Source organism: Stenella coeruleoalba, assembly GCF_951394435.1.
Source record: "Stenella coeruleoalba genome assembly, chromosome: X".
NCBI lineage: Eukaryota > Metazoa > Chordata > Mammalia > Artiodactyla > Delphinidae > Stenella > Stenella coeruleoalba.
The window spans coordinates 93,929,936-93,957,365 of NC_137152.1; the positions used below are offsets into that span (position 1 = coordinate 93,929,936).

General features: G+C 65.9%; 1 protein-coding gene across 1 annotated transcript in view; it reads left to right on the top strand.

The window, feature by feature from the left end:
- The first annotated feature begins 8,127 nt into the window (after positions 1-8,127).
- The window catches only part of LOC307180959 (uncharacterized protein), a 29,075-nt gene continuing 9,772 nt past the window's right edge, over positions 8,128-27,430 (top strand). The window contains exons 1-3 of the mRNA XM_079911638.1: positions 8,128-8,587; positions 15,595-15,668; positions 22,685-22,758. Coding sequence (XP_079767764.1) covers positions 8,167-8,587; positions 15,595-15,668; positions 22,685-22,758 — 569 coding nt within the window. The 5' untranslated portion in view covers positions 8,128-8,166. The remainder of the gene's footprint in view (positions 8,588-15,594; positions 15,669-22,684; positions 22,759-27,430) is intronic.

Sequence of the window (27,430 nt, forward strand, 5' to 3'; positions counted from 1 at the left end):
AGGACCATCAGTTCAGTAGACCCTTCTGGGGAGCTCTCCATGGGAGTGTGTCTGTACTCTCGCCTCAAACCCCCCGGACTCGTTCGTCGGTTCATTCACTCGTTCCCTGCTCCACTCGTTCATCCGTAAGCCAGCAGGTACACGAACGTGCGCGTGGGCGCGCGTGCGTATCACGTGTGCGTCGTGTGTAAGCTCGTGTACGTGTGCCTATAGAGCGTGTACAAAAGGTCCCTTCTCTTGTACTTTCTCCCTGTAACCGCCTCGGGGGTGCCGCTGTGGATAGAACTTTCTCCCGGTGAAAGCCAAAGCCCTGGCCGTTGCTCGATGGCCGCTCCCAAGTTGTCCCCGTCTGCGGAGGGAAGCACGCGTCATTTCTGCGTGCGTATGTGTGCTCCCGGGGTTGAATGCAGGTGGGGGCAGCGGGCCGCAGAGGGCTGTGTGCATGTCGCCTGCTCCCCGGCCCCAGCAGGCTCAGGTAGCGATAGGTAGTCTTCTGCCTTTTCGGCTGCTCTCACGGCGCTATAGGAGTGCCGTGGCGTCCGCGCGTCTGTGCGGAGTCGACGTCGCGTCCTGCTAGCTCCCCTCCGTTTCTTTTCGGACAGCTGCCCAGGGTAGGGTGCCCTTGTCTGTGCCCGGAGGCAGGAGCGTAGGGTGTCTCACGTGCCCCTCCTCTTTGGACGCTAGGCTTCCGCCTTGTTCCTTCCTCTCCTCTTCTGTCTCCCACGGAAGTGGCTCTGAGGCGCGGGCCACCGAGTCCGTCGTTACCAGGGTGTGGGTGAGCGTGACCAGGGTACGTTCTCCGGCGTCGGCGTCCACCCAGAGGAGAGGAGCAGGGTAGATCTCACGTGGGCCACGTCCCAGAGCACGTGCCCTTTATGCCCGGAAAGTACGTGCGGTGGACCTTTGTGCGGCCAGAGGGGAGACGAGTGGGTGCCCCTTTACCCACGCGTCCTAGGAACTGCTGGGAAGTTGTGGAGGACGCGCGCGGGCTTGCCAAGATACCTGGGGGTGTCCCGCCATAGTCCCACGTGTGCAGAGCCGAGGAGACAAGCTCCGCGCCTGTCAACGCCAGGGTGTGATGGCTGTGCTTCCCGCCGGAAGGAGATTTAGGGGGAATGACGGGATCAAGGTTTTCACTGGACGCGCTTCTTTGTGTACAAACTGCTTCTGTCTAACGACCCCCCTGCCCCGGCTGGCATCCGTGCCATTTCCGAAGGACGCGTGGAGTTGATTCTTCACGCTTGCGCCTCGTTCGGAAGTTTTTGGTTGGCCCGGGGGTGCCGGTACACTCGAGTAGGAACCGGAGGCACTCTCTCTCGAGGTTGCGCGGGCGGGGGTGTACGCGGACCCCCCCCAGCCCCCCGTTCACCGGCACCGTGGTGGTCCCACACTGAGTGATGGGCGTTCGGTTCTCTCTCGTTGCAGAGGAGGCAGAGCGGGAGGAAAGGAGGAAGAGGGAAACCGGGGACGTCGGTCATCTCCAGGCGCTGGTGTTCTGGGTGAGTGCGTGCTCTTTTGTTCTCTCCCCTTCCCCCGTCCGAGATAGTCTATTTCATCAGAGGAAAAAGTCAGTGATTCTGCTAGTTCAGCAAGGCTCAAGAAGGAGGGACTCCCAGGTGGGATCGTGGCACGGGGACACTGGTGTACTGTGCCGGAGTTCCTGGCCACGGTAGGAAAGGCTCTCGAGTCAGATCCTGACTGGGGGGCCGGAAGAAAGAGGTGCGTGGACGAGCATCTGTGTACGGTTACCCTAGGTGATCGGTGCGTAGCATTTGAGGTCCGTGCCCTGCGGGGGCGGGGAGAGTGGAAAGGGATCGGGCCCGGGCCGCTTGCACCGGCACCAGGGCCCGGTCTGGGCTCCAGCCTCCGTGAAGCCAACCGCCCGTGACGTGATCACTCGGCGCCCCACCTCACGCCCGAGAAGCAGCAGTGCCAGCCCAGCCCGACGTGGGGGCCGGCGGTGGGGAGACCCTTTGAGGGGGAGCCAGGCCTCGTGGGCTTTTTGCCTCCTGTGCTCTGAGTGGAGCCCGTGATAGCCGTTCCTCCCGTCCTCTCCTGATCGCTCTTGGGCCCGGCTCTCTCCGCCGTGGCCCTCCACCAAGCCAGGAAGGACTCGGGGACGTGCCCTTGCGGGATGATGAAGAGGGGGCGCCCGCTGGGCGGCGTGGAGGCTTGGCACGGGGCAGCCCTCTGTGGGGCTCCTTGCACTCCCCAAGTCTGCCTCTTGACAAACCAAGGAACTTGACAGTGTGGGGCCTTCCGGGAGGTGTACGTCCCCTTCTTCCGTGTGGGACATGTCGCCTGAGTGGGTGCGTGACCGGCAGCCGGAGGTGTTTTCTTTCTGTCTCTGTTTCTCCCTTCTCCTTCCTGTCTTCTGTTGAAACAGTCTTGCCGGGAGGAGGACGCCTCCTACCCTGGCTCAGAGTAATTGAAGGCTTCTCCAGGCGGGCTGGTGAGCGTGTGGCGCCGTGGTTTAGCGAGGGGTCGGCGGCGCGGCTGACGTTCCGTGGTTAGCGAAGGGCGGAGGCAGGGTTCGAGCAGCAAGGGCAGCGTGGCATTTCTGGGGTGACACTGCCTTCCAGAGGACCCTGTTTGGCCATCCCAAGAGCCCTTCACGGTAATATCTGGGCGTCGAGTCAAGTCCTCCGGCGTGGGGCGTGGGTCCCGGAAGACGTGCACTCAGCACGGCGGGGCTCTTGCGGCTTTTCTTTCCTCGACGCACCTCAGTACCGCGGCTTGAAAGAATTGCCAAGGCCCGGAGGCGCAGCAGATTCGGAGTCAGAGAAAGAGAGGAAGGCGTGCTGAGACAAAAGCCAGGGAAAAGGAGAGAAGATGCGATCCCGTCCCGTCCCGTGCCGTCCCTCCGGTTCTTTTCAGCACGGAGGAGGCGTGGTGCTTCCCGAGGCGGCGGTGGACCAGAGCTCTCTTCTCTTTCCAAGGCCTCGTGTCCGCGGAGCACTTGGCATCCAGAGTGTGTTCCTTCAGCCAACATGGGTGGGGCCGGTGGCGGCAGTGCCCCCAGTGGCCCACCCCGCCCTCCACCCAAGTCAGTGCGACCAGGCAGGCGCTGAGAGGGTGCTTAAGGGCAGGAACCTGTGTCTAAACCACATTCGCCAGTGCACCGCAAAGAAACTAAAGAGGAGTCCGCGGTGGCTCCCAGTCGCTCCGAGGTGTAAAGCACAGCGAGTTGGCGGGAGCCTACACCCACCCACACACCCACCCCGGGGGTGTCTTCCCATCCCTGGCCTTCCCCTGGGCGGTGTCAGGAGACTGACCCGCTCCGGCGTCTCTGGGGCAGCGCCCGGCGGCCCTCCCGACGGACCCGTGCGTGCCACCGTCCACGCCTGGACACCAAACCCCACTGCCACCCTCCCGCCCCCGGGCCGCCGCGGGAGAAGAGCCAGGTCCTCGGGGGAAGTCCATCGTCTTGGCCTAGGAGGCCGAGCTCGTCCCGCACCGCGTCTGTGCCTGTGGGCTGCCGGCCCTTTGCTTCGTTCGGGCTGCTTGCCCCTCGGTGACTGGTGAGAAGGTGCCTCGCCGGGCACCGGCCAGACGTGACTGGATCTCTGTGCTCACGCTCAGAGTGTTTCCCGAGGCGTTAGGCAAATGTGGGCTGCTAAAGACACAGCTGCCGGTCCAACGGCTGGGTGCCTGGATGGGGAGTCATAACGGCAGGCTAAGAGGACCCCACAGAGACGAGGCCCCGCAGGATGCAGGGCCAGAGTTTGAGGCGCGCCCCTCTGAAGTGGCCGGGTTGATGAGCCATCCTGCCTTTGGCAGGTTGGGCAGAGGTTGGCATTTCGTTTTTCCCTCGGCAAAGGGCAGAGGGAGAGGGCCTGGGGGAGGGGAAGGGGCAGGGCAGGTTGGCATTCGTGGTGCAGTAGTGCCATCAAGAGGAACGGGTCCGCCGATCCCGCGAACCCTGTACCCGTCCCTTCCTGGGGAGGAGTGACGAAGGATCGAAGTCGGGAACACTGGACAGTGGCCCCGGGAAGTCAAGGGCTCCGCCTGGGAAGGGGCGGGAAGCGTGGCCCAAGGCCCGGCGGTGCCGTGGACGCTCCAGAGACGGGCAGTGGCACAAGGCGCACAGCCCGGCCGCCTGGCGTGTGGGGCTACAGGAAGTGGAGTCTCGGTGGACCCTGGTGGCCGCCACGTCTGGGCGGGACTGGAGGAAGCTGCTCCGAAGGAGGCCGGGCCGCGGTTCTGCGGGCATTTGGCCGCGTGTCCCTTCCCCTCGGCGCCAGAGGAGGTTCGGCCTAGGCGGGCCCAGGGCCCCGGAAGCCTCTCTGGGCCGCGGTGCGGCCCAGCCAGAGACCACCGCGGGCAACGGGAGTTCCGCCGCCCTTGGCGGCAGCGGCCGAGGCGGGCCCACCGACCTTCTTGTGTCCAGCTCAGAGACGACACGTGGAGCCTGGCTACCCGGTGCCGAGGGCGGCCGAGGCCCAGCGAGAGCTGGCAGTCCGAGTCCAGAAGGGGACGGCGCTCGCGGGACGCAGGAGCCACCGCAGGAGGAGGCCTTCACCTGAGCCGAAGAGTCCAGTCAGTCGGTGGCTGCGCTGCCGTCTCGCGCGGTCTCCGGGATGGTGGCCCAGGCCTGACCTGGCCTGTCCCGAGGGCTCCCGGACGGGGCTCTCGGAGAGGAGAGGGCAGGACACGAGAGGAGAGGAGAGGAGCTGAGCAGAGCCCCGCCGAGTGGACCCCCGGGCCGTGCATTTGCAGCAGGCTTCAGCTTTCTCCCCACGAGGCCCTGAGCCTCAGTTCAGCGATGAGAAGGAAAGGCCCCGGCTTGCATTGCGGCCTGGCCCTCCGGGTCTCGGCCCTGTGCTTGCACCTGCAGCCCAGCCAGGGAATCAAGGGGAAGGGGTCTGAAGAAGCTGCCTGAAGCTCACCTCTGATGGACTGAGAGGAACGCCTCCCCCGCCCCCCTTGACCACCCTCTCCCCCATGACCAGCACTCGTCCAGCTTGTCTGCCAAGGCCGGGAACGAGGTGCATACTCCTGGGCACGCGGCGGTGCCTTCGAGTCCCCGGCCGACCCGATAGGCCGCTTCTGGAGCAAGCTGTGCGGTGGCCCGTTCCTGCCCTTTGGCCCAGCTCTTATCTGCCGGGGCGGGGGTGCGTGGTGGGCTGGTGTGTGTGTGGGGGTCCGGTCCCGGGGCGGGGTGCGGTGTGGGGGAGGGCTTCCGACTGGGAGCAAGTCTCCAGGCTGGACCCCTCCCTCCCTCCACACGTACCCCTCCTGGAAGGGCGCCGAAACCCTCCCCGCGCCCCTCTCCTTTCGCGCCTGTGAGTCGCCCGACACGTTGTCAGGCCATCTTACGTGGGCAGAGCCTTTCCTTGGGGCCGGGTCCTGAGGTAGCTAGGCGCTCTGACTGGTGGCCCGCCGCAGGTGCTCTCAGCGTGCCCCTCTGGCCGGGGCCAACGGCGGCACCTGCAGAACGTGGAGCCGCTTGTGAAAACTCCCAGGAGTCTTCCCCAAACGAGAGGACCCCCGGGTCGTCCACGGGGAGGGAGGCCGAGGAATAGGGCGTCCCCCGGCCGCAGAGTTCCTGTTCCCGAGGTGAGCTCGGGTGCGGAAAACGGACCTGGATCCCCTCGCTGCGGCCGGTGCCGTCCCTCTCTGCGTACCGATCGATCGTGGCCCACTTGGCGTCCCATCGCCAGTGGGTCCTGGGTACCCTGTGTCCTGCGGCACAGGAAGGGCCTCACGGGATGCGGCGGGGCCTGGGATCGGGACTCTCCATGGCGGGAGCAAGAAGTACAGAAACCGAAACCCAGATCCAACTGCGAGAGGGTGGAACGTGCACAGCGCCCCTGCATTGCTCTTCCTCGTCTGCGTCTGGGAGCAAGCACTAACGAGGACACGTTCTCCGGGCTGTCTGCAGGGTGCTGCCCCCGACAGGGGACCGGGCGGCCACCTCCTCCCCTTTCCCCGTGGTCCACGGTGGCTGGGCCCGGGGCCTCCGCCGGGGCACCGGCAGCGGGTCCTGGGTCCCCGGTGGCCCTGAGACCCCAGGGACCCCACTGGCCGGCCTCGCTCCTGCAGGGAGGGCCAGGATCCAGGGGCCAGATGCCCTGGGGTGGGAGCTTCAGCTCCCTGTTCCTGAACATGGCGGCTGCCGAGGCCACGGCCCCGAGGGTGGGGAGCGCGGCGGGCCTGGCAGCCAGGGGCTCCTCGGTGGGCGAGCCCGGCCCCGAACCCCACCGCGTGTGGCTTCCACACCTACCGCGGAGGCGTGCCGGGCGGCCAGGTTCGGCCCGGGAATGCTCCCAGTGCTCCGAAGCCAGCCCTCCTCCCCGTCACGGGCCTTCCCCACGGTATGCACAGGCAGGGGCTGGAGGCCGTGCTGAAAAAGCTTCCGCTTGATGGCACTGTTGCTCCAGAAATGCCCAGCGCCTTCGCGAGCGTGGCCTCTCCCTCCGCCCTTTGCGGATCAAAAAAGGCCCAGGGAAAAAGGCCCAGGGAGGCCCAAGAGCCACCCAAGCCTTCCGAGTGGGGGGGGGGACCTACTGGGGGGTTGGGGGAGGCGGTGTCTCTTCCTTTTGGGGCTTCTCCTTGGCAGTAGGAGCGCACAGGTAAAGACCTCCCAAGGAATCCGTGCCTCGGTGGGTCCATCTCCACACCCCTCTGGGAGGGGTCTGGAGTCCACGTTGCCTGGCCCACAGGTCCTGGCGACCGGGACCCTGTCATGTCTGCACACCTGGGGACGGGCATCCACCTGGGTCGTGTCGGGCAGGACCCTGGCTCTCTCAGGACATTGATTCAGAGCCAGAGGTGGCACAGGGACCTGGGTTCCTCGTCTTCCCGCGTGGTTGCCTCTCTGCTGTTCTCATCCCGCTACGTGAACTGGCTTAAGGGCTCAGGAGCAGGCCCGAGAGGGTCTAGGCCACTGTGGCAGCGGGAGGCACTGACGGGGACCCAAGGGAGCTGGGGCACATTGCCCCTGCTCAGCTCCAGGGGCGTCAGGCGGTCACTCTGCCACGGAGTGCCCGGGGTCGGGGGTGCAGGGAGGTGGTTTGGAGTTGCTGGGACAGGTGTACATCCCAGCGGCTCCCCTCCGTCCGCACAGACAGATGACCCTGGGGAGGGCCATCAGTTCAGTAGACCCTCCTGGGGAGCTCTCCATGGGAGTGTGTCTGTACTCTCGCCTCAAACCCCCCCCCGGACTCGTTCGTCGGTTCATTCACTCGTTCCCTGCTCCACTCGTTCATTCGTAAGCACGCAGGTACACGAACGTGTGCGTGGGCGCGCGTGCGTATCACGTGTGCGTCGTGCGTAAGCTCGTGTACGTGCGCCTATAGAGCGTGTACAAAAGGTCCCTTCTCTCGTACTTTCTCCCTGTAACCGCCTCGGGGGTGCCGCTGTGGATAGAACTTTCTCCCGGTCAAAGCCAAAGCCCTGGCCGTTGCTCGATGGCCGCTCCCAAGTTGTCCCCGTCTGCGGAGGGAAGCACGCGTCATTTCTGCGTGCGTATGTGTGCTCCCGGGGTTGAATGCAGGTGGGGGCAGCGGGCCGCAGAGGGCTGTGTGCATGTCGCCTGCTCCCCGGCCCCAGCAGGCTCAGGTAGCGATAGGTAGTCTTCTGCCTTTTCGGCTGCTCTCACGGCGCTATAGGCGTGCCGTGGCGTCGGCGCGTTTGTGCGGAGTCGACGTCGTGTCCTGCTAGGTCCCCTCCGTTTCTTTTCGGACAGCTGCCCAGGGTAGGGTGCCCTTGTCTGTGCCCGGAGGCAGGAGCGTAGGGTGTCTCACGTGCCCCTCCTCTTTGGACGCTAGGCTTCCGCCTTGTTCCTTCCTCTCCTCTTCTGTCTCCCACGGAAGTGGCTCTGAGGCGCGGGCCACCGAGTCTGTCGTTACCAGGGTGTGGGTGAGCGTGACCAGGGTACGTTCTCCGGCGTCGGCGTCCACCCAGAGGAGAGGAGCAGGGTAGATCTCACGTGGGCCACGTCCCAGAGCACGTGCCCTTTATGCCCGGAAAGTACGTGCGGTGGACCTTTGTGCGGCCAGAGGGGAGACGAGTGGGTGCCCCTTTACCCACGCGTCCTAGGAACTGCTGGGAAGTTGTGGAGGACGCGCGCGGGCTTGCCAAGATACCTCGGGGTGTCCCGCCATAGTCCCACGTGTGCAGAGCCGAGGAGACAAGCTCCGCGCCTGTCAACGCCAGGGTGTGATGGCTGTGCTTCCCGCCGGAAGGAGATTTAGGGGGAATGACGGGATCAAGGTTTTCACTGGACGCGCTTCTTTGTGTACAAACTGCTTCTGTCTAACGACCCCCCCTGCCCCGGCTGGCATCCGTGCCATTTCCGAAGGACGCGTGGAGTTGATTCTTCACGCTTGCGCCTCGTTTGGAAGTTTTTGGTTGGCCCGGGGGTGCCGGTACACTCGAGTAGGAACCGGAGGCACTCTCTCTCGAGGTTGTGCGGGCGGGGGTGTACGCGGACCCCCCCAGCCCCCCGTTCACCGGCACCGTGGTGGTCCCACACTGAGTGATGGGCGTTCGGTTCTCTCTCGTTGCAGAGGAGGCAGAGCGGAAGGAAAGGAGGAAGAGGGAAACCGGGGACGTCGGTCATCTCCAGGCGCTGGTGTTCTGGGTGAGTGCGTGCTCTTTTGTTCTCTCCCCTTCCCCCGTCCGAGATAGTCTATTTCATCAGAGGAAAAAGTCAGTGATTCTGCTAGTTCAGCAAGGCTCAAGAAGGAGGGACTCCCAGGTGGGATCGTGGCACGGGGACACTGGTGTACTGTGCCGGAGTTCCTGGCCACGGTAGGAAAGGCTCTCGAGTCAGATCCTGACTGGGGGGCCGGAAGAAAGAGGTGCGTGGACGAGCATCTGTGTACGGTTACCCTAGGTGATCGGTGCGTAGCATTTGAGGTCCGTGCCCTGCGGGGGCGGGGAGAGTGGAAAGGGATCGGGCCCGGGCCGCTTGCACCGGCACCAGGGCCCGGTCTGGGCTCCAGCCTCCGTGAAGCCAACCGCCCGTGACGTGATCACTCGGCGCCCCACCTCACCCCCGAGAAGCAGCAGTGCCAGCCCAGCCCGACGTGGGGGCCGGCGGTGGGGAGACCCTTTGAGGGGGAGCCAGGCCTCGTGGGCTTTTTGCCTCCTGTGCTCTGAGTGGAGCCCGTGATAGCCGTTCCTCCCGTCCTCTCCTGATCGCTCTTGGGCCCGGCTCTCTCCGCCGTGGCCCTCCACCAAGCCAGGAAGGACTCGGGGACGTGCCCTTGCGGGATGATGAAGAGGGGGCGCCCGCTGGGCGGCGTGGAGGTTTGGCACGGGGCAGCCCTCTGTGGGGCTCCTTGCACTCCCCAAGTCTGCCTCTTGACAAACCAAGGAACTTGACGGAGGTGTACGTCCCCTTCTTCCGTGTGGGACATGTCGCCTGAGTGGGTGCGTGACCGGCAGCCGGAGGTGTTTTCTTTCTGTCTCTGTTTCTCCCTTCTCCTTCCTGTCTTCTGTTGAAACAGTCTTGCCGGGAGGAGGACGCCTCCTACCCTGGCTCAGAGTAATTGAAGGCTTCTCCAGGCGGGCTGGTGAGCGTGTGGCGCCGTGGTTTAGCGAGGGGTCGGCGGCGCGGCTGACGTTCCGTGGTTAGCGAAGGGCGGAGGCAGGGTTCGAGCAGCAAGGGCAGCGTGGCATTTCTGGGGTGACACTGCCTTCCAGAGGACCCTGTTTGGCCATCCCAAGAGCCCTTCACGGTAATATCTGGGCGTCGAGTCAAGTCCTCCGGCGTGGGGCGTGGGTCCCGGGTCCCGGAAGACGTGCACTCAGCACGGCGGGGCTCTTGCGGCTTTTCTTTCCTCGACGCACCTCAGTACCGCGGCTTGAAAGAATTGCCAAGGCCCGGAGGCGCAGCAGATTCGGAGTCAGAGAAAGAGAGGAAGGCGTGCTGAGACAAAAGCCAGGGAAAAGGAGAGAAGATGCGATCCCGTCCCGTCCCGTGCCGTCCCTCCGGTTCTTTTCAGCACGGAGGAGGCGTGGTGCTTCCCGAGGCGGCGGTGGACCAGAGCTCTCTTCTCTTTCCAAGGCCTCGTGTCCGCGGAGCACTTGGCATCCAGAGTGTGTTCCTTCAGCCAACATTGGTGGGGCCGGTGGCGGCAGTGCCCCCAGTGGCCCACCCCGCCCTCCACCCAAGTCAGTGCGACCAGGCAGGCGCTGAGAGGGTGCTTAAGGGCAGGAACCTGTGTCTAAACCACATTCGCCAGTGCACCGCAAAGAAACTAAAGAGGAGTCCGCGGTGGCTCCCAGTCGCTCCGAGGTGTAAAGCACAGCGAGTTGGCGGGAGCCTACACCCACCCACACACCCACCCCGGGGGTGTCTTCCCATCCCTGGCCTTCCCCTGGGCGGTGTCAGGAGACTGACCCGCTCCGGCGTCTCTGGGGCAGCGCCCGGCGGCCCTCCCGACGGACCCGTGCGTGCCACCGTCCACGCCTGGACACCAAACCCCACTGCCACCCTCCCGCCCCCGGGCCGCCGCGGGAGAAGAGCCAGGTCCTCGGGGGAAGTCCATCGTCTTGGCCTAGGAGGCCGAGCTCGTCCCGCACCGCGTCTGTGCCTGTGGGCTGCCGGCCCTTTGCTTCGTTCGGGCTGCTTGCCCCTCGGTGACTGGTGAGAAGGTGCCTCGCCGGGCACCGGCCAGACGTGACTGGATCTCTGTGCTCACGCTCAGAGTGTTTCCCGAGGCGTTAGGCAAATGTGGGCTGCTAAAGACACAGCTGCCGGTCCAACGGCTGGGTGCCTGGATGGGGAGTCGTAACGGCAGGCTAAGAGGACCCCACAGAGACGAGGCCCCGCAGGATGCAGGGCCAGAGTTTGAGGCGCGCCCCTCTGAAGTGGCCGGGTTGATGAGCCATCCTGCCTTTGGCAGGTTGGGCAGAGGTTGGCATTTCGTTTTTCCCTCGGCAAAGGGCAGAGGGAGAGGGCCTGGGGGAGGGGAAGGGGCAGGGCAGGTTGGCATTCGTGGTGCAGTAGTGCCATCAAGAGGAACGGGTCCGCCGATCCCGCGAACCCTGTACCCGTCCCTTCCTGGGGAGGAGTGACGAAGGATCGAAGTCGGGAACACTGGACAGTGGCCCCGGGAAGTCAAGGGCTCCGCCTGGGAAGGGGCGGGAAGCGTGGCCCAAGGCCCGGCGGTGCCGTGGACGCTCCAGAGACGGGCAGTGGCACAAGGCGCACAGCCCGGCCGCCTGGCGTGTGGGGCTACAGGAAGTGGAGTCTCGGTGGACCCTGGTGGCCGCCACGTCTGGGCGGGACTGGAGGAAGCTGCTCCGAAGGAGGCCGGGCCGCGGTTCTGCGGGCATTTGGCCGCGTGTCCCTTCCCCTCGGCGCCAGAGGAGGTTCGGCCTAGGCGGGCCCAGGGCCCCGGAAGCCTCTCTGGGCCGCGGTGCGGCCCAGCCAGAGACCACCGCGGGCAACGGGAGTTCCGCCGCCCTTGGCGGCAGCGGCCGAGGCGGGCCCACCGACCTTCTTGTGTCCAGCTCAGAGACGACACGTGGAGCCTGGCTACCCGGTGCCGAGGGCGGCCGAGGCCCAGCGAGAGCTGGCAGTCCGAGTCCAGAAGGGGACGGCGCTCGCGGGACGCAGGAGCCACCGCAGGAGGCGGCCTTCACCTGAGCCGAAGAGTCCAGTCAGTCGGTGGCTGCGCTGCCGTCTCGCGCGGTCTCCGGGATGGTGGCCCAGGCCTGACCTGGCCTGTCCCGAGGGCTCCCGGACGGGGCTCTCGGAGAGGAGAGGGCAGGACACGAGAGGAGAGGAGAGGAGCTGAGCAGAGCCCCGCCGAGTGGACCCCCGGGCCGTGCATTTGCAGCAGGCTTCAGCTTTCTCCCCACGAGGCCCTGAGCCTCAGTTCAGCGATGAGAAGGAAAGGCCCCGGCTTGCATTGCGGCCTGGCCCTCCGGGTCTCGGCCCTGTGCTTGCACCTGCAGCCCAGCCAGGGAATCAAGGGGAAGGGGTCTGAAGAAGCTGCCTGAAGCTCACCTCTGATGGACTGAGAGGAACGCCTCCCCCGCCCCCCTTGACCACCCTCTCCCCCATGACCAGCACTCGTCCAGCTTGTCTGCCAAGGCCGGGAACGAGGTGCATACTCCTGGGCACGCGGCGGTGCCTTCGAGTCCCCGGCCGACCCGATAGGCCGCTTCTGGAGCAAGCTGTGCGGTGGCCCGTTCCTGCCCTTTGGCCCAGCTCTTATCTGCCGGGGCGGGGGTGCGTGGTGGGCTGGTGTGTGTGTGGGGGTCCGGTCCCGGGGCGGGGTGCGGTGTGGGGGAGGGCTTCCGACTGGGAGCAAGTCTCCAGGCTGGACCCCTCCCTCCCTCCACACGTACCCCTCCTGGAAGGGCGCCGAAACCCTCCCCGCGCCCCTCTCCTTTCGCGCCTGTGAGTCGCCCGACACGTTGTCAGGCCATCTTACGTGGGCAGAGCCTTTCCTTGGGGCCGGGTCCTGAGGTAGCTAGGCGCTCTGACTGGTGGCCCGCCGCAGGTGCTCTCAGCGTGCCCCTCTGGCCGGGGCCAACGGCGGCACCTGCAGAACGTGGAGCCGCTTGTGAAAACTCCCAGGAGTCTTCCCCAAACGAGAGGACCCCCGGGTCGTCCACGGGGAGGGAGGCCGAGGAATAGGGCGTCCCCCGGCCGCAGAGTTCCTGTTCCCGAGGTGAGCTCGGGTGCGGAAAACGGACCTGGATCCCCTCGCTGCGGCCGGTGCCGTCCCTCTCTGCGTACCGATCGATCGTGGCCCACTTGGCGTCCCATCGCCAGTGGGTCCTGGGTACCCTGTGTCCTGCGGCACAGGAAGGGCCTCACGGGATGCGGCGGGGCCTGGGATCGGGACTCTCCATGGCGGGAGCAAGAAGTACAGAAACCGAAACCCAGATCCAACTGCGAGAGGGTGGAACGTGCACAGCGCCCCTGCATTGCTCTTCCTCGTCTGCGTCTGGGAGCAAGCACTAACGAGGACACGTTCTCCGGGCTGTCTGCAGGGTGCTGCCCCCGACAGGGGACCGGGCGGCCACCTCCTCCCCTTTCCCCGTGGTCCACGGTGGCTGGGCCCGGGGCCTCCGCCGGGGCACCGGCAGCGGGTCCTGGGTCCCCGGTGGCCCTGAGACCCCAGGGACCCCACTGGCCGGCCTCGCTCCTGCAGGGAGGGCCAGGATCCAGGGGCCAGATGCCCTGGGGTGGGAGCTTCAGCTCCCTGTTCCTGAACATGGCGGCTGCCGAGGCCACGGCCCCGAGGGTGGGGAGCGCGGCGGGCCTGGCAGCCAGGGGCTCCTCGGTGGGCGAGCCCGGCCCCGAACCCCACCGCGTGTGGCTTCCACACCTACCGCGGAGGCGTGCCGGGCGGCCAGGTTCGGCCCGGGAATGCTCCCAGTGCTCCGAAGCCAGCCCTCCTCCCCGTCACGGGCCTTCCCCACGGTATGCACAGGCAGGGGCTGGAGGCCGTGCTGAAAAAGCTTCCGCTTGATGGCACTGTTGCTCCAGAAATGCCCAGCGCCTTCGCGAGCGTGGCCTCTCCCTCCGCCCTTTGCGGATCGAAAAAGGCCCAGGGAAAAAGGCCCAGGGAGGCCCAAGAGCCACCCAAGCCTTCCGAGTGGGGGGGGGGGACCTACTGGGGGGTTGGGGGAGGCGGTGTCTCTTCCTTTTGGGGCTTCTCCTTGGCAGTAGGAGCGCACAGGTAAAGACCTCCCAAGGAATCCGTGCCTCGGTGGGTCCATCTCCACACCCCTCTGGGAGGGGTCTGGAGTCCACGTTGCCTGGCCCACAGGTCCTGGCGACCGGGACCCTGTCATGTCTGCACACCTGGGGACGGGCATCCACCTGGGTCGTGTCGGGCAGGACCCTGGCTCTCTCAGGACATTGATTCAGAGCCAGAGGTGGCACAGGGACCTGGGTTCCTCGTCTTCCCGCGTGGTTGCCTCTCTGCTGTTCTCATCCCGCTACGTGAACTGGCTTAAGGGCTCAGGAGCAGGCCCGAGAGGGTCTAGGCCACTGTGGCAGCGGGAGGCACTGACGGGGACCCAAGGGAGCTGGGGCACATTGCCCCTGCTCACCTCCAGGGGCGTCAGGCGGTCACTCTGCCACGGAGTGCCCGGGGTCGGGGGTGCAGGGAGGTGGTTTGGAGTTGCTGGGACAGGTGTACATCCCAGCGGCTCCCCTCCGTCCGCACAGACAGATGACCCTGGGGAGGGCCATCAGTTCAGTAGACCCTCCTGGGGAGCTCTCCATGGGAGTGTGTCTGTACTCTCGCCTCAAACCCCCCCCCCGGACTCGTTCGTCGGTTCATTCACTCGTTCCCTGCTCCACTCGTTCATTCGTAAGCACGCAGGTACACGAACGTGTGCGTGGGCGCGCGTGCGTATCACGTGTGCGTCGTGCGTAAGCTCGTGTACGTGCGCCTATAGAGCGTGTACAAAAGGTCCCTTCTCTCGTACTTTCTCCCTGTAACCGCCTCGGGGGTGCCGCTGTGGATAGAACTTTCTCCCGGTCAAAGCCAAAGCCCTGGCCGTTGCTCGATGGCCGCTCCCAAGTTGTCCCCGTCTGCGGAGGGAAGCACGCGTCATTTCTGCGTGCGTATGTGTGCTCCCGGGGTTGAATGCAGGTGGGGGCAGCGGGCCGCAGAGGGCTGTGTGCATGTCGCCTGCTCCCCGGCCCCAGCAGGCTCAGGTAGCGATAGGTAGTCTTCTGCCTTTTCGGCTGCTCTCACGGCGCTATAGGCGTGCCGTGGCGTCGGCGCGTCTGTGCGGAGTCGACGTCGTGTCCTGCTAGGTCCCCTCCGTTTCTTTTCGGACAGCTGCCCAGGGTAGGGTGCCCTTGTCTGTGCCCGGAGGCAGGAGCGTAGGGTGTCTCACGTGCCCCTCCTCTTTGGACGCTAGGCTTCCGCCTTGTTCCTTCCTCTCCTCTTCTGTCTCCCACGGAAGTGGCTCTGAGGCGCGGGCCACCGAGTCTGTCGTTACCAGGGTGTGGGTGAGCGTGACCAGGGTACGTTCTCCGGCGTCGGCGTCCACCCAGAGGAGAGGAGCAGGGTAGATCTCACGTGGGCCACGTCCCAGAGCACGTGCCCTTTATGCCCGGAAAGTACGTGCGGTGGACCTTTGTGCGGCCAGAGGGGAGACGAGTGGGTGCCCCTTTACCCACGCGTCCTAGGAACTGCTGGGAAGTTGTGGAGGACGCGCGCGGGCTTGCCAAGATACCTGGGGGTGTCCCGCCATAGTCCCACGTGTGCAGAGCCGAGGAGACAAGCTCCGCGCCTGTCAACGCCAGGGTGTGATGGCTGTGCTTCCCGCCGGAAGGAGATTTAGGGGGAATGACGGGATCAAGGTTTTCACTGGACGCGCTTCTTTGTGTACAAACTGCTTCTGTCTAACGACCCCCCCTGCCCCGGCTGGCATCCGTGCCATTTCCGAAGGACGCGTGGAGTTGATTCTTCACGCTTGCGCCTCGTTTGGAAGTTTTTGGTTGGCCCGGGGGTGCCGGTACACTCGAGTAGGAACCGGAGGCACTCTCTCTCGAGGTTGTGCGGGCGGGGGTGTACGCGGACCCCCCCAGCCCCCCGTTCACCGGCACCGTGGTGGTCCCACACTGAGTGATGGGCGTTCGGTTCTCTCTCGTTGCAGAGGAGGCAGAGCGGAAGGAAAGGAGGAAGAGGGAAACCGGGGACGTCGGTCATCTCCAGGCGCTGGTGTTCTGGGTGAGTGCGTGCTCTTTTGTTCTCTCCCCTTCCCCCGTCCGAGATAGTCTATTTCATCAGAGGAAAAAGTCAGTGATTCTGCTAGTTCAGCAAGGCTCAAGAAGGAGGGACTCCCAGGTGGGATCGTGGCACGGGGACACTGGTGTACTGTGCCGGAGTTCCTGGCCACGGTAGGAAAGGCTCTCGAGTCAGATCCTGACTGGGGGGCCGGAAGAAAGAGGTGCGTGGACGAGCATCTGTGTACGGTTACCCTAGGTGATCGGTGCGTAGCATTTGAGGTCCGTGCCCTGCGGGGGCGGGGAGAGTGGAAAGGGATCGGGCCCGGGCCGCTTGCACCGGCACCAGGGCCCGGTCTGGGCTCCAGCCTCCGTGAAGCCAACCGCCCGTGACGTGATCACTCGGCGCCCCACCTCACGCCCGAGAAGCAGCAGTGCCAGCCCAGCCCGACGTGGGGGCCGGCGGTGGGGAGACCCTTTGAGGGGGAGCCAGGCCTCGTGGGCTTTTTGCCTCCTGTGCTCTGAGTGGAGCCCGTGATAGCCGTTCCTCCCGTCCTCTCCTGATCGCTCTTGGGCCCGGCTCTCTCCGCCGTGGCCCTCCACCAAGCCAGGAAGGACTCGGGGACGTGCCCTTGCGGGATGATGAAGAGGGGGCGCCCGCTGGGCGGCGTGGAGGTTTGGCACGGGGCAGCCCTCTGTGGGGCTCCTTGCACTCCCCAAGTCTGCCTCTTGACAAACCAAGGAACTTGACAGTGTGGGGCCTTCCGGGAGGTGTACGTCCCCTTCTTCCGTGTGGGACATGTCGCCTGAGTGGGTGCGTGACCGGCAGCCGGAGGTGTTTTCTTTCTGTCTCTGTTTCTCCCTTCTCCTTCCTGTCTTCTGTTGAAACAGTCTTGCCGGGAGGAGGACGCCTCCTACCCTGGCTCAGAGTAATTGAAGGCTTCTCCAGGCGGGCTGGTGAGCGTGTGGCGCCGTGGTTTAGGGAGGGGTCGGCGGCGCGGCTGACGTTCCGTGGTTAGCGAAGGGCGGAGGCAGGGTTCGAGCAGCAAGGGCAGCGTGGCATTTCTGGGGTGACACTGCCTTCCAGAGGACCCTGTTTGGCCATCCCAAGAGCCCTTCACGGTAATATCTGGGCGTCGAGTCAAGTCCTCCGGCGTGGGGCGTGGGTCCCGGAAGACGTGCACTCAGCACGGCGGGGCTCTTGCGGCTTTTCTTTCCTCGACGCACCTCAGTACCGCGGCTTGAAAGAATTGCCAAGGCCCGGAGGCGCAGCAGATTCGGAGTCAGAGAAAGAGAGGAAGGCGTGCTGAGACAAAAGCCAGGGAAAAGGAGAGAAGATGCGATCCCGTCCCGTCCCGTGCCGTCCCTCCGGTTCTTTTCAGCACGGAGGAGGCGTGGTGCTTCCCGAGGCGGCGGTGGACCAGAGCTCTCTTCTCTTTCCAAGGCCTCGTGTCCGCGGAGCACTTGGCATCCAGAGTGTGTTCCTTCAGCCAACATGGGTGGGGCCGGTGGCGGCAGTGCCCCCAGTGGCCCACCCCGCCCTCCACCCAAGTCAGTGCGACCAGGCAGGCGCTGAGAGGGTGCTTAAGGGCAGGAACCTGTGTCTAAACCACATTCGCCAGTGCACCGCAAAGAAACTAAAGAGGAGTCCGCGGTGGCTCCCAGTCGCTCCGAGGTGTAAAGCACAGCGAGTTGGCGGGAGCCTACACCCACCCACACACCCACCCCGGGGGTGTCTTCCCATCCCTGGCCTTCCCCTGGGCGGTGTCAGGAGACTGACCCGCTCCGGCGTCTCTGGGGCAGCGCCCGGCGGCCCTCCCGACGGACCCGTGCGTGCCACCGTCCACGCCTGGACACCAAACCCCACTGCCACCCTCCCGCCCCCGGGCCGCCGCGGGAGAAGAGCCAGGTCCTCGGGGGAAGTCCATCGTCTTGGCCTAGGAGGCCGAGCTCGTCCCGCACCGCGTCTGTGCCTGTGGGCTGCCGGCCCTTTGCTTCGTTCGGGCTGCTTGCCCCTCGGTGACTGGTGAGAAGGTGCCTCGCCGGGCACCGGCCAGACGTGACTGGATCTCTGTGCTCACGCTCAGAGTGTTTCCCGAGGCGTTAGGCAAATGTGGGCTGCTAAAGACACAGCTGCCGGTCCAACGGCTGGGTGCCTGGATGGGGAGTCGTAACGGCAGGCTAAGAGGACCCCACAGAGACGAGGCCCCGCAGGATGCAGGGCCAGAGTTTGAGGCGCGCCCCTCTGAAGTGGCCGGGTTGATGAGCCATCCTGCCTTTGGCAGGTTGGGCAGAGGTTGGCATTTCGTTTTTCCCTCGGCAAAGGGCAGAGGGAGAGGGCCTGGGGGAGGGGAAGGGGCAGGGCAGGTTGGCATTCGTGGTGCAGTAGTGCCATCAAGAGGAACGGGTCCGCCGATCCCGCGAACCCTGTACCCGTCCCTTCCTGGGGAGGAGTGACGAAGGATCGAAGTCGGGAACACTGGACAGTGGCCCCGGGAAGTCAAGGGCTCCGCCTGGGAAGGGGCGGGAAGCGTGGCCCAAGGCCCGGCGGTGCCGTGGACGCTCCAGAGACGGGCAGTGGCACAAGGCGCACAGCCCGGCCGCCTGGCGTGTGGGGCTACAGGAAGTGGAGTCTCGGTGGACCCTGGTGGCCGCCACGTCTGGGCGGGACTGGAGGAAGCTGCTCCGAAGGAGGCCGGGCCGCGGTTCTGCGGGCATTTGGCCGCGTGTCCCTTCCCCTCGGCGCCAGAGGAGGTTCGGCCTAGGCGGGCCCAGGGCCCCGGAAGCCTCTCTGGGCCGCGGTGCGGCCCAGCCAGAGACCACCGCGGGCAACGGGAGTTCCGCCGCCCTTGGCGGCAGCGGCCGAGGCGGGCCCACCGACCTTCTTGTGTCCAGCTCAGAGACGACACGTGGAGCCTGGCTACCCGGTGCCGAGGGCGGCCGAGGCCCAGCGAGAGCTGGCAGTCCGAGTCCAGAAGGGGACGGCGCTCGCGGGACGCAGGAGCCACCGCAGGAGGCGGCCTTCACCTGAGCCGAAGAGTCCAGTCAGTCGGTGGCTGCGCTGCCGTCTCGCGCGGTCTCCGGGATGGTGGCCCAGGCCTGACCTGGCCTGTCCCGAGGGCTCCCGGACGGGGCTCTCGGAGAGGAGAGGGCAGGACACGAGAGGAGAGGAGAGGAGCTGAGCAGAGCCCCGCCGAGTGGACCCCCGGGCCGTGCATTTGCAGCAGGCTTCAGCTTTCTCCCCACGAGGCCCTGAGCCTCAGTTCAGCGATGAGAAGGAAAGGCCCCGGCTTGCATTGCGGCCTGGCCCTCCGGGTCTCGGCCCTGTGCTTGCACCTGCAGCCCAGCCAGGGAATCAAGGGGAAGGGGTCTGAAGAAGCTGCCTGAAGCTCACCTCTGATGGACTGAGAGGAACGCCTCCCCCGCCCCCCTTGACCACCCTCTCCCCCATGACCAGCACTCGTCCAGCTTGTCTGCCAAGGCCGGGAACGAGGTGCATACTCCTGGGCACGCGGCGGTGCCTTCGAGTCCCCGGCCGACCCGATAGGCCGCTTCTGGAGCAAGCTGTGCGGTGGCCCGTTCCTGCCCTTTGGCCCAGCTCTTATCTGCCGGGGCGGGGGTGCGTGGTGGGCTGGTGTGTGTGTGGGGGTCCGGTCCCGGGGCGGGGTGCGGTGTGGGGGAGGGCTTCCGACTGGGAGCAAGTCTCCAGGCTGGACCCCTCCCTCCCTCCACACGTACCCCTCCTGGAAGGGCGCCGAAACCCTCCCCGCGCCCCTCTCCTTTCGCGCCTGTGAGTCGCCCGACACGTTGTCAGGCCATCTTACGTGGGCAGAGCCTTTCCTTGGGGCCGGGTCCTGAGGTAGCTAGGCGCTCTGACTGGTGGCCCGCCGCAGGTGCTCTCAGCGTGCCCCTCTGGCCGGGGCCAACGGCGGCACCTGCAGAACGTGGAGCCGCTTGTGAAAACTCCCAGGAGTCTTCCCCAAACGAGAGGACCCCCGGGTCGTCCACGGGGAGGGAGGCCGAGGAATAGGGCGTCCCCCGGCCGCAGAGTTCCTGTTCCCGAGGTGAGCTCGGGTGCGGAAAACGGACCTGGATCCCCTCGCTGCGGCCGGTGCCGTCCCTCTCTGCGTACCGATCGATCGTGGCCCACTTGGCGTCCCATCGCCAGTGGGTCCTGGGTACCCTGTGTCCTGCGGCACAGGAAGGGCCTCACGGGATGCGGCGGGGCCTGGGATCGGGACTCTCCATGGCGGGAGCAAGAAGTACAGAAACCGAAACCCAGATCCAACTGCGAGAGGGTGGAACGTGCACAGCGCCCCTGCATTGCTCTTCCTCGTCTGCGTCTGGGAGCAAGCACTAACGAGGACACGTTCTCCGGGCTGTCTGCAGGGTGCTGCCCCCGACAGGGGACCGGGCGGCCACCTCCTCCCCTTTCCCCGTGGTCCACGGTGGCTGGGCCCGGGGCCTCCGCCGGGGCACCGGCAGCGGGTCCTGGGTCCCCGGTGGCCCTGAGACCCCAGGGACCCCACTGGCCGGCCTCGCTCCTGCAGGGAGGGCCAGGATCCAGGGGCCAGATGCCCTGGGGTGGGAGCTTCAGCTCCCTGTTCCTGAACATGGCGGCTGCCGAGGCCACGGCCCCGAGGGTGGGGAGCGCGGCGGGCCTGGCAGCCAGGGGCTCCTCGGTGGGCGAGCCCGGCCCCGAACCCCACCGCGTGTGGCTTCCACACCTACCGCGGAGGCGTGCCGGGCGGCCAGGTTCGGCCCGGGAATGCTCCCAGTGCTCCGAAGCCAGCCCTCCTCCCCGTCACGGGCCTTCCCCACGGTATGCACAGGCAGGGGCTGGAGGCCGTGCTGAAAAAGCTTCCGCTTGATGGCACTGTTGCTCCAGAAATGCCCAGCGCCTTCGCGAGCGTGGCCTCTCCCTCCGCCCTTTGCGGATCGAAAAAGGCCCAGGGAAAAAGGCCCAGGGAGGCCCAAGAGCCACCCAAGCCTTCCGAGTGGGGGGGGGGGACCTACTGGGGGGTTGGGGGAGGCGGTGTCTCTTCCTTTTGGGGCTTCTCCTTGGCAGTAGGAGCGCACAGGTAAAGACCTCCCAAGGAATCCGTGCCTCGGTGGGTCCATCTCCACACCCCTCTGGGAGGGGTCTGGAGTCCACGTTGCCTGGCCCACAGGTCCTGGCGACCGGGACCCTGTCATGTCTGCACACCTGGGGACGGGCATCCACCTGGGTCGTGTCGGGCAGGACCCTGGCTCTCTCAGGACATTGATTCAGAGCCAGAGGTGGCACAGGGGCCTGGGTTCCTCGTCTTCCCGCGTGGTTGCCTCTCTGCTGTTCTCATCCCGCTACGTGAACTGGCTTAAGGGCTCAGGAGCAGGCCCGAGAGGGTCTAGGCCACTGTGGCAGCGGGAGGCACTGACGGGGACCCAAGGGAGCTGGGGCACATTGCCCCTGCTCACCTCCAGGGGCGTCAGGCGGTCACTCTGCCACGGAGTGCCCGGGGTCGGGGGTGCAGGGAGGTGGTTTGGAGTTGCTGGGACAGGTGTACATCCCAGCGGCTCCCCTCCGTCCGCACAGACAGATGACCCTGGGGAGGGCCATCAGTTCAGTAGACCCTCCTGGGGAGCTCTCCATGGGAGTGTGTCTGTACTCTCGCCTCAAACCCCCCCCCCGGACTCGTTCGTCGGTTCATTCACTCGTTCCCTGCTCCACTCGTTCATTCGTAAGCACGCAGGTACACGAACGTGTGCGTGGGCGCGCGTGCGTATCACGTGTGCGTCGTGCGTAAGCTCGTGTACGTGCGCCTATAGAGCGTGTACAAAAGGTCCCTTCTCTCGTACTTTCTCCCTGTAACCGCCTCGGGGGTGCCGCTGTGGATAGAACTTTCTCCCGGTCAAAGCCAAAGCCCTGGCCGTTGCTCGATGGCCGCTCCCAAGTTGTCCCCGTCTGCGGAGGGAAGCACGCGTCATTTCTGCGTGCGTATGTGTGCTCCCGGGGTTGAATGCAGGTGGGGGCAGCGGGCCGCAGAGGGCTGTGTGCATGTCGCCTGCTCCCCGGCCCCAGCAGGCTCAGGTAGCGATAGGTAGTCTTCTGCCTTTTCGGCTGCTCTCACGGCGCTATAGGCGTGCCGTGGCGTCGGCGCGTCTGTGCGGAGTCGACGTCGTGTCCTGCTAGGTCCCCTCCGTTTCTTTTCGGACAGCTGCCCAGGGTAGGGTGCCCTTGTCTGTGCCCGGAGGCAGGAGCGTAGGGTGTCTCACGTGCCCCTCCTCTTTGGACGCTAGGCTTCCGCCTTGTTCCTTCCTCTCCTCTTCTGTCTCCCACGGAAGTGGCTCTGAGGCGCGGGCCACCGAGTCTGTCGTTACCAGGGTGTGGGTGAGCGTGACCAGGGTACGTTCTCCGGCGTCGGCGTCCACCCAGAGGAGAGGAGCAGGGTAGATCTCACGTGGGCCACGTCCCAGAGCACGTGCCCTTTATGCCCGGAAAGTACGTGCGGTGGACCTTTGTGCGGCCAGAGGGGAGACGAGTGGGTGCCCCTTTACCCACGCGTCCTAGGAACTGCTGGGAAGTTGTGGAGGACGCGCGCGGGCTTGCCAAGATACCTGGGGGTGTCCCGCCATAGTCCCACGTGTGCAGAGCCGAGGAGACAAGCTCCGCGCCTGTCAACGCCAGGGTGTGATGGCTGTGCTTCCCGCCGGAAGGAGATTTAGGGGGAATGACGGGATCAAGGTTTTCACTGGACGCGCTTCTTTGTGTACAAACTGCTTCTGTCTAACGACCCCCCCTGCCCCGGCTGGCATCCGTGCCATTTCCGAAGGACGCGTGGAGTTGATTCTTCACGCTTGCGCCTCGTTTGGAAGTTTTTGGTTGGCCCGGGGGTGCCGGTACACTCGAGTAGGAACCGGAGGCACTCTCTCTCGAGGTTGTGCGGGCGGGGGTGTACGCGGACCCCCCCAGCCCCCCGTTCACCGGCACCGTGGTGGTCCCACACTGAGTGATGGGCGTTCGGTTCTCTCTCGTTGCAGAGGAGGCAGAGCGGAAGGAAAGGAGGAAGAGGGAAACCGGGGACGTCGGTCATCTCCAGGCGCTGGTGTTCTGGGTGAGTGCGTGCTCTTTTGTTCTCTCCCCTTCCCCCGTCCGAGATAGTCTATTTCATCAGAGGAAAAAGTCAGTGATTCTGCTAGTTCAGCAAGGCTCAAGAAGGAGGGACTCCCAGGTGGGATCGTGGCACGGGGACACTGGTGTACTGTGCCGGAGTTCCTGGCCACGGTAGGAAAGGCTCTCGAGTCAGATCCTGACTGGGGGGCCGGAAGAAAGAGGTGCGTGGACGAGCATCTGTGTACGGTTACCCTAGGTGATCGGTGCGTAGCATTTGAGGTCCGTGCCCTGCGGGGGCGGGGAGAGTGGAAAGGGATCGGGCCCGGGCCGCTTGCACCGGCACCAGGGCCCGGTCTGGGCTCCAGCCTCCGTGAAGCCAACCGCCCGTGACGTGATCACTCGGCGCCCCACCTCACGCCCGAGAAGCAGCAGTGCCAGCCCAGCCCGACGTGGGGGCCGGCGGTGGGGAGACCCTTTGAGGGGGAGCCAGGCCTCGTGGGCTTTTTGCCTCCTGTGCTCTGAGTGGAGCCCGTGATAGCCGTTCCTCCCGTCCTCTCCTGATCGCTCTTGGGCCCGGCTCTCTCCGCCGTGGCCCTCCACCAAGCCAGGAAGGACTCGGGGACGTGCCCTTGCGGGATGATGAAGAGGGGGCGCCCGCTGGGCGGCGTGGAGGTTTGGCACGGGGCAGCCCTCTGTGGGGCTCCTTGCACTCCCCAAGTCTGCCTCTTGACAAACCAAGGAACTTGACAGTGTGGGGCCTTCCGGGAGGTGTACGTCCCCTTCTTCCGTGTGGGACATGTCGCCTGAGTGGGTGCGTGACCGGCAGCCGGAGGTGTTTTCTTTCTGTCTCTGTTTCTCCCTTCTCCTTCCTGTCTTCTGTTGAAACAGTCTTGCCGGGAGGAGGACGCCTCCTACCCTGGCTCAGAGTAATTGAAGGCTTCTCCAGGCGGGCTGGTGAGCGTGTGGCGCCGTGGTTTAGGGAGGGGTCGGCGGCGCGGCTGACGTTCCGTGGTTAGCGAAGGGCGGAGGCAGGGTTCGAGCAGCAAGGGCAGCGTGGCATTTCTGGGGTGACACTGCCTTCCAGAGGACCCTGTTTGGCCATCCCAAGAGCCCTTCACGGTAATATCTGGGCGTCGAGTCAAGTCCTCCGGCGTGGGGCGTGGGTCCCGGAAGACGTGCACTCAGCACGGCGGGGCTCTTGCGGCTTTTCTTTCCTCGACGCACCTCAGTACCGCGGCTTGAAAGAATTGCCAAGGCCCGGAGGCGCAGCAGATTCGGAGTCAGAGAAAGAGAGGAAGGCGTGCTGAGACAAAAGCCAGGGAAAAGGAGAGAAGATGCGATCCCGTCCCGTCCCGTGCCGTCCCTCCGGTTCTTTTCAGCACGGAGGAGGCGTGGTGCTTCCCGAGGCGGCGGTGGACCAGAGCTCTCTTCTCTTTCCAAGGCCTCGTGTCCGCGGAGCACTTGGCATCCAGAGTGTGTTCCTTCAGCCAACATGGGTGGGGCCGGTGGCGGCAGTGCCCCCAGTGGCCCACCCCGCCCTCCACCCAAGTCAGTGCGACCAGGCAGGCGCTGAGAGGGTGCTTAAGGGCAGGAACCTGTGTCTAAACCACATTCGCCAGTGCACCGCAAAGAAACTAAAGAGGAGTCCGCGGTGGCTCCCAGTCGCTCCGAGGTGTAAAGCACAGCGAGTTGGCGGGAGCCTACACCCACCCACACACCCACCCCGGGGGTGTCTTCCCATCCCTGGCCTTCCCCTGGGCGGTGTCAGGAGACTGACCCGCTCCGGCGTCTCTGGGGCAGCGCCCGGCGGCCCTCCCGACGGACCCGTGCGTGCCACCGTCCACGCCTGGACACCAAACCCCACTGCCACCCTCCCGCCCCCGGGCCGCCGCGGGAGAAGAGCCAGGTCCTCGGGGGAAGTCCATCGTCTTGGCCTAGGAGGCCGAGCTCGTCCCGCACCGCGTCTGTGCCTGTGGGCTGCCGGCCCTTTGCTTCGTTCGGGCTGCTTGCCCCTCGGTGACTGGTGAGAAGGTGCCTCGCCGGGCACCGGCCAGACGTGACTGGATCTCTGTGCTCACGCTCAGAGTGTTTCCCGAGGCGTTAGGCAAATGTGGGCTGCTAAAGACACAGCTGCCGGTCCAACGGCTGGGTGCCTGGATGGGGAGTCGTAACGGCAGGCTAAGAGGACCCCACAGAGACGAGGCCCCGCAGGATGCAGGGCCAGAGTTTGAGGCGCGCCCCTCTGAAGTGGCCGGGTTGATGAGCCATCCTGCCTTTGGCAGGTTGGGCAGAGGTTGGCATTTCGTTTTTCCCTCGGCAAAGGGCAGAGGGAGAGGGCCTGGGGGAGGGGAAGGGGCAGGGCAGGTTGGCATTCGTGGTGCAGTAGTGCCATCAAGAGGAACGGGTCCGCCGATCCCGCGAACCCTGTACCCGTCCCTTCCTGGGGAGGAGTGACGAAGGATCGAAGTCGGGAACACTGGACAGTGGCCCCGGGAAGTCAAGGGCTCCGCCTGGGAAGGGGCGGGAAGCGTGGCCCAAGGCCCGGCGGTGCCGTGGACGCTCCAGAGACGGGCAGTGGCACAAGGCGCACAGCCCGGCCGCCTGGCGTGTGGGGCTACAGGAAGTGGAGTCTCGGTGGACCCTGGTGGCCGCCACGTCTGGGCGGGACTGGAGGAAGCTGCTCCGAAGGAGGCCGGGCCGCGGTTCTGCGGGCATTTGGCCGCGTGTCCCTTCCCCTCGGCGCCAGAGGAGGTTCGGCCTAGGCGGGCCCAGGGCCCCGGAAGCCTCTCTGGGCCGCGGTGCGGCCCAGCCAGAGACCACCGCGGGCAACGGGAGTTCCGCCGCCCTTGGCGGCAGCGGCCGAGGCGGGCCCACCGACCTTCTTGTGTCCAGCTCAGAGACGACACGTGGAGCCTGGCTACCCGGTGCCGAGGGCGGCCGAGGCCCAGCGAGAGCTGGCAGTCCGAGTCCAGAAGGGGACGGCGCTCGCGGGACGCAGGAGCCACCGCAGGAGGCGGCCTTCACCTGAGCCGAAGAGTCCAGTCAGTCGGTGGCTGCGCTGCCGTCTCGCGCGGTCTCCGGGATGGTGGCCCAGGCCTGACCTGGCCTGTCCCGAGGGCTCCCGGACGGGGCTCTCGGAGAGGAGAGGGCAGGACACGAGAGGAGAGGAGAGGAGCTGAGCAGAGCCCCGCCGAGTGGACCCCCGGGCCGTGCATTTGCAGCAGGCTTCAGCTTTCTCCCCACGAGGCCCTGAGCCTCAGTTCAGCGATGAGAAGGAAAGGCCCCGGCTTGCATTGCGGCCTGGCCCTCCGGGTCTCGGCCCTGTGCTTGCACCTGCAGCCCAGCCAGGGAATCAAGGGGAAGGGGTCTGAAGAAGCTGCCTGAAGCTCACCTCTGATGGACTGAGAGGAACGCCTCCCCCGCCCCCCTTGACCACCCTCTCCCCCATGACCAGCACTCGTCCAGCTTGTCTGCCAAGGCCGGGAACGAGGTGCATACTCCTGGGCACGCGGCGGTGCCTTCGAGTCCCCGGCCGACCCGATAGGCCGCTTCTGGAGCAAGCTGTGCGGTGGCCCGTTCCTGCCCTTTGGCCCAGCTCTTATCTGCCGGGGCGGGGGTGCGTGGTGGGCTGGTGTGTGTGTGGGGGTCCGGTCCCGGGGCGGGGTGCGGTGTGGGGGAGGGCTTCCGACTGGGAGCAAGTCTCCAGGCTGGACCCCTCCCTCCCTCCACACGTACCCCTCCTGGAAGGGCGCCGAAACCCTCCCCGCGCCCCTCTCCTTTCGCGCCTGTGAGTCGCCCGACACGTTGTCAGGCCATCTTACGTGGGCAGAGCCTTTCCTTGGGGCCGGGTCCTGAGGTAGCTAGGCGCTCTGACTGGTGGCCCGCCGCAGGTGCTCTCAGCGTGCCCCTCTGGCCGGGGCCAACGGCGGCACCTGCAGAACGTGGAGCCGCTTGTGAAAACTCCCAGGAGTCTTCCCCAAACGAGAGGACCCCCGGGTCGTCCACGGGGAGGGAGGCCGAGGAATAGGGCGTCCCCCGGCCGCAGAGTTCCTGTTCCCGAGGTGAGCTCGGGTGCGGAAAACGGACCTGGATCCCCTCGCTGCGGCCGGTGCCGTCCCTCTCTGCGTACCGATCGATCGTGGCCCACTTGGCGTCCCATCGCCAGTGGGTCCTGGGTACCCTGTGTCCTGCGGCACAGGAAGGGCCTCACGGGATGCGGCGGGGCCTGGGATCGGGACTCTCCATGGCGGGAGCAAGAAGTACAGAAACCGAAACCCAGATCCAACTGCGAGAGGGTGGAACGTGCACAGCGCCCCTGCATTGCTCTTCCTCGTCTGCGTCTGGGAGCAAGCACTAACGAGGACACGTTCTCCGGGCTGTCTGCAGGGTGCTGCCCCCGACAGGGGACCGGGCGGCCACCTCCTCCCCTTTCCCCGTGGTCCACGGTGGCTGGGCCCGGGGCCTCCGCCGGGGCACCGGCAGCGGGTCCTGGGTCCCCGGTGGCCCTGAGACCCCAGGGACCCCACTGGCCGGCCTCGCTCCTGCAGGGAGGGCCAGGATCCAGGGGCCAGATGCCCTGGGGTGGGAGCTTCAGCTCCCTGTTCCTGAACATGGCGGCTGCCGAGGCCACGGCCCCGAGGGTGGGGAGCGCGGCGGGCCTGGCAGCCAGGGGC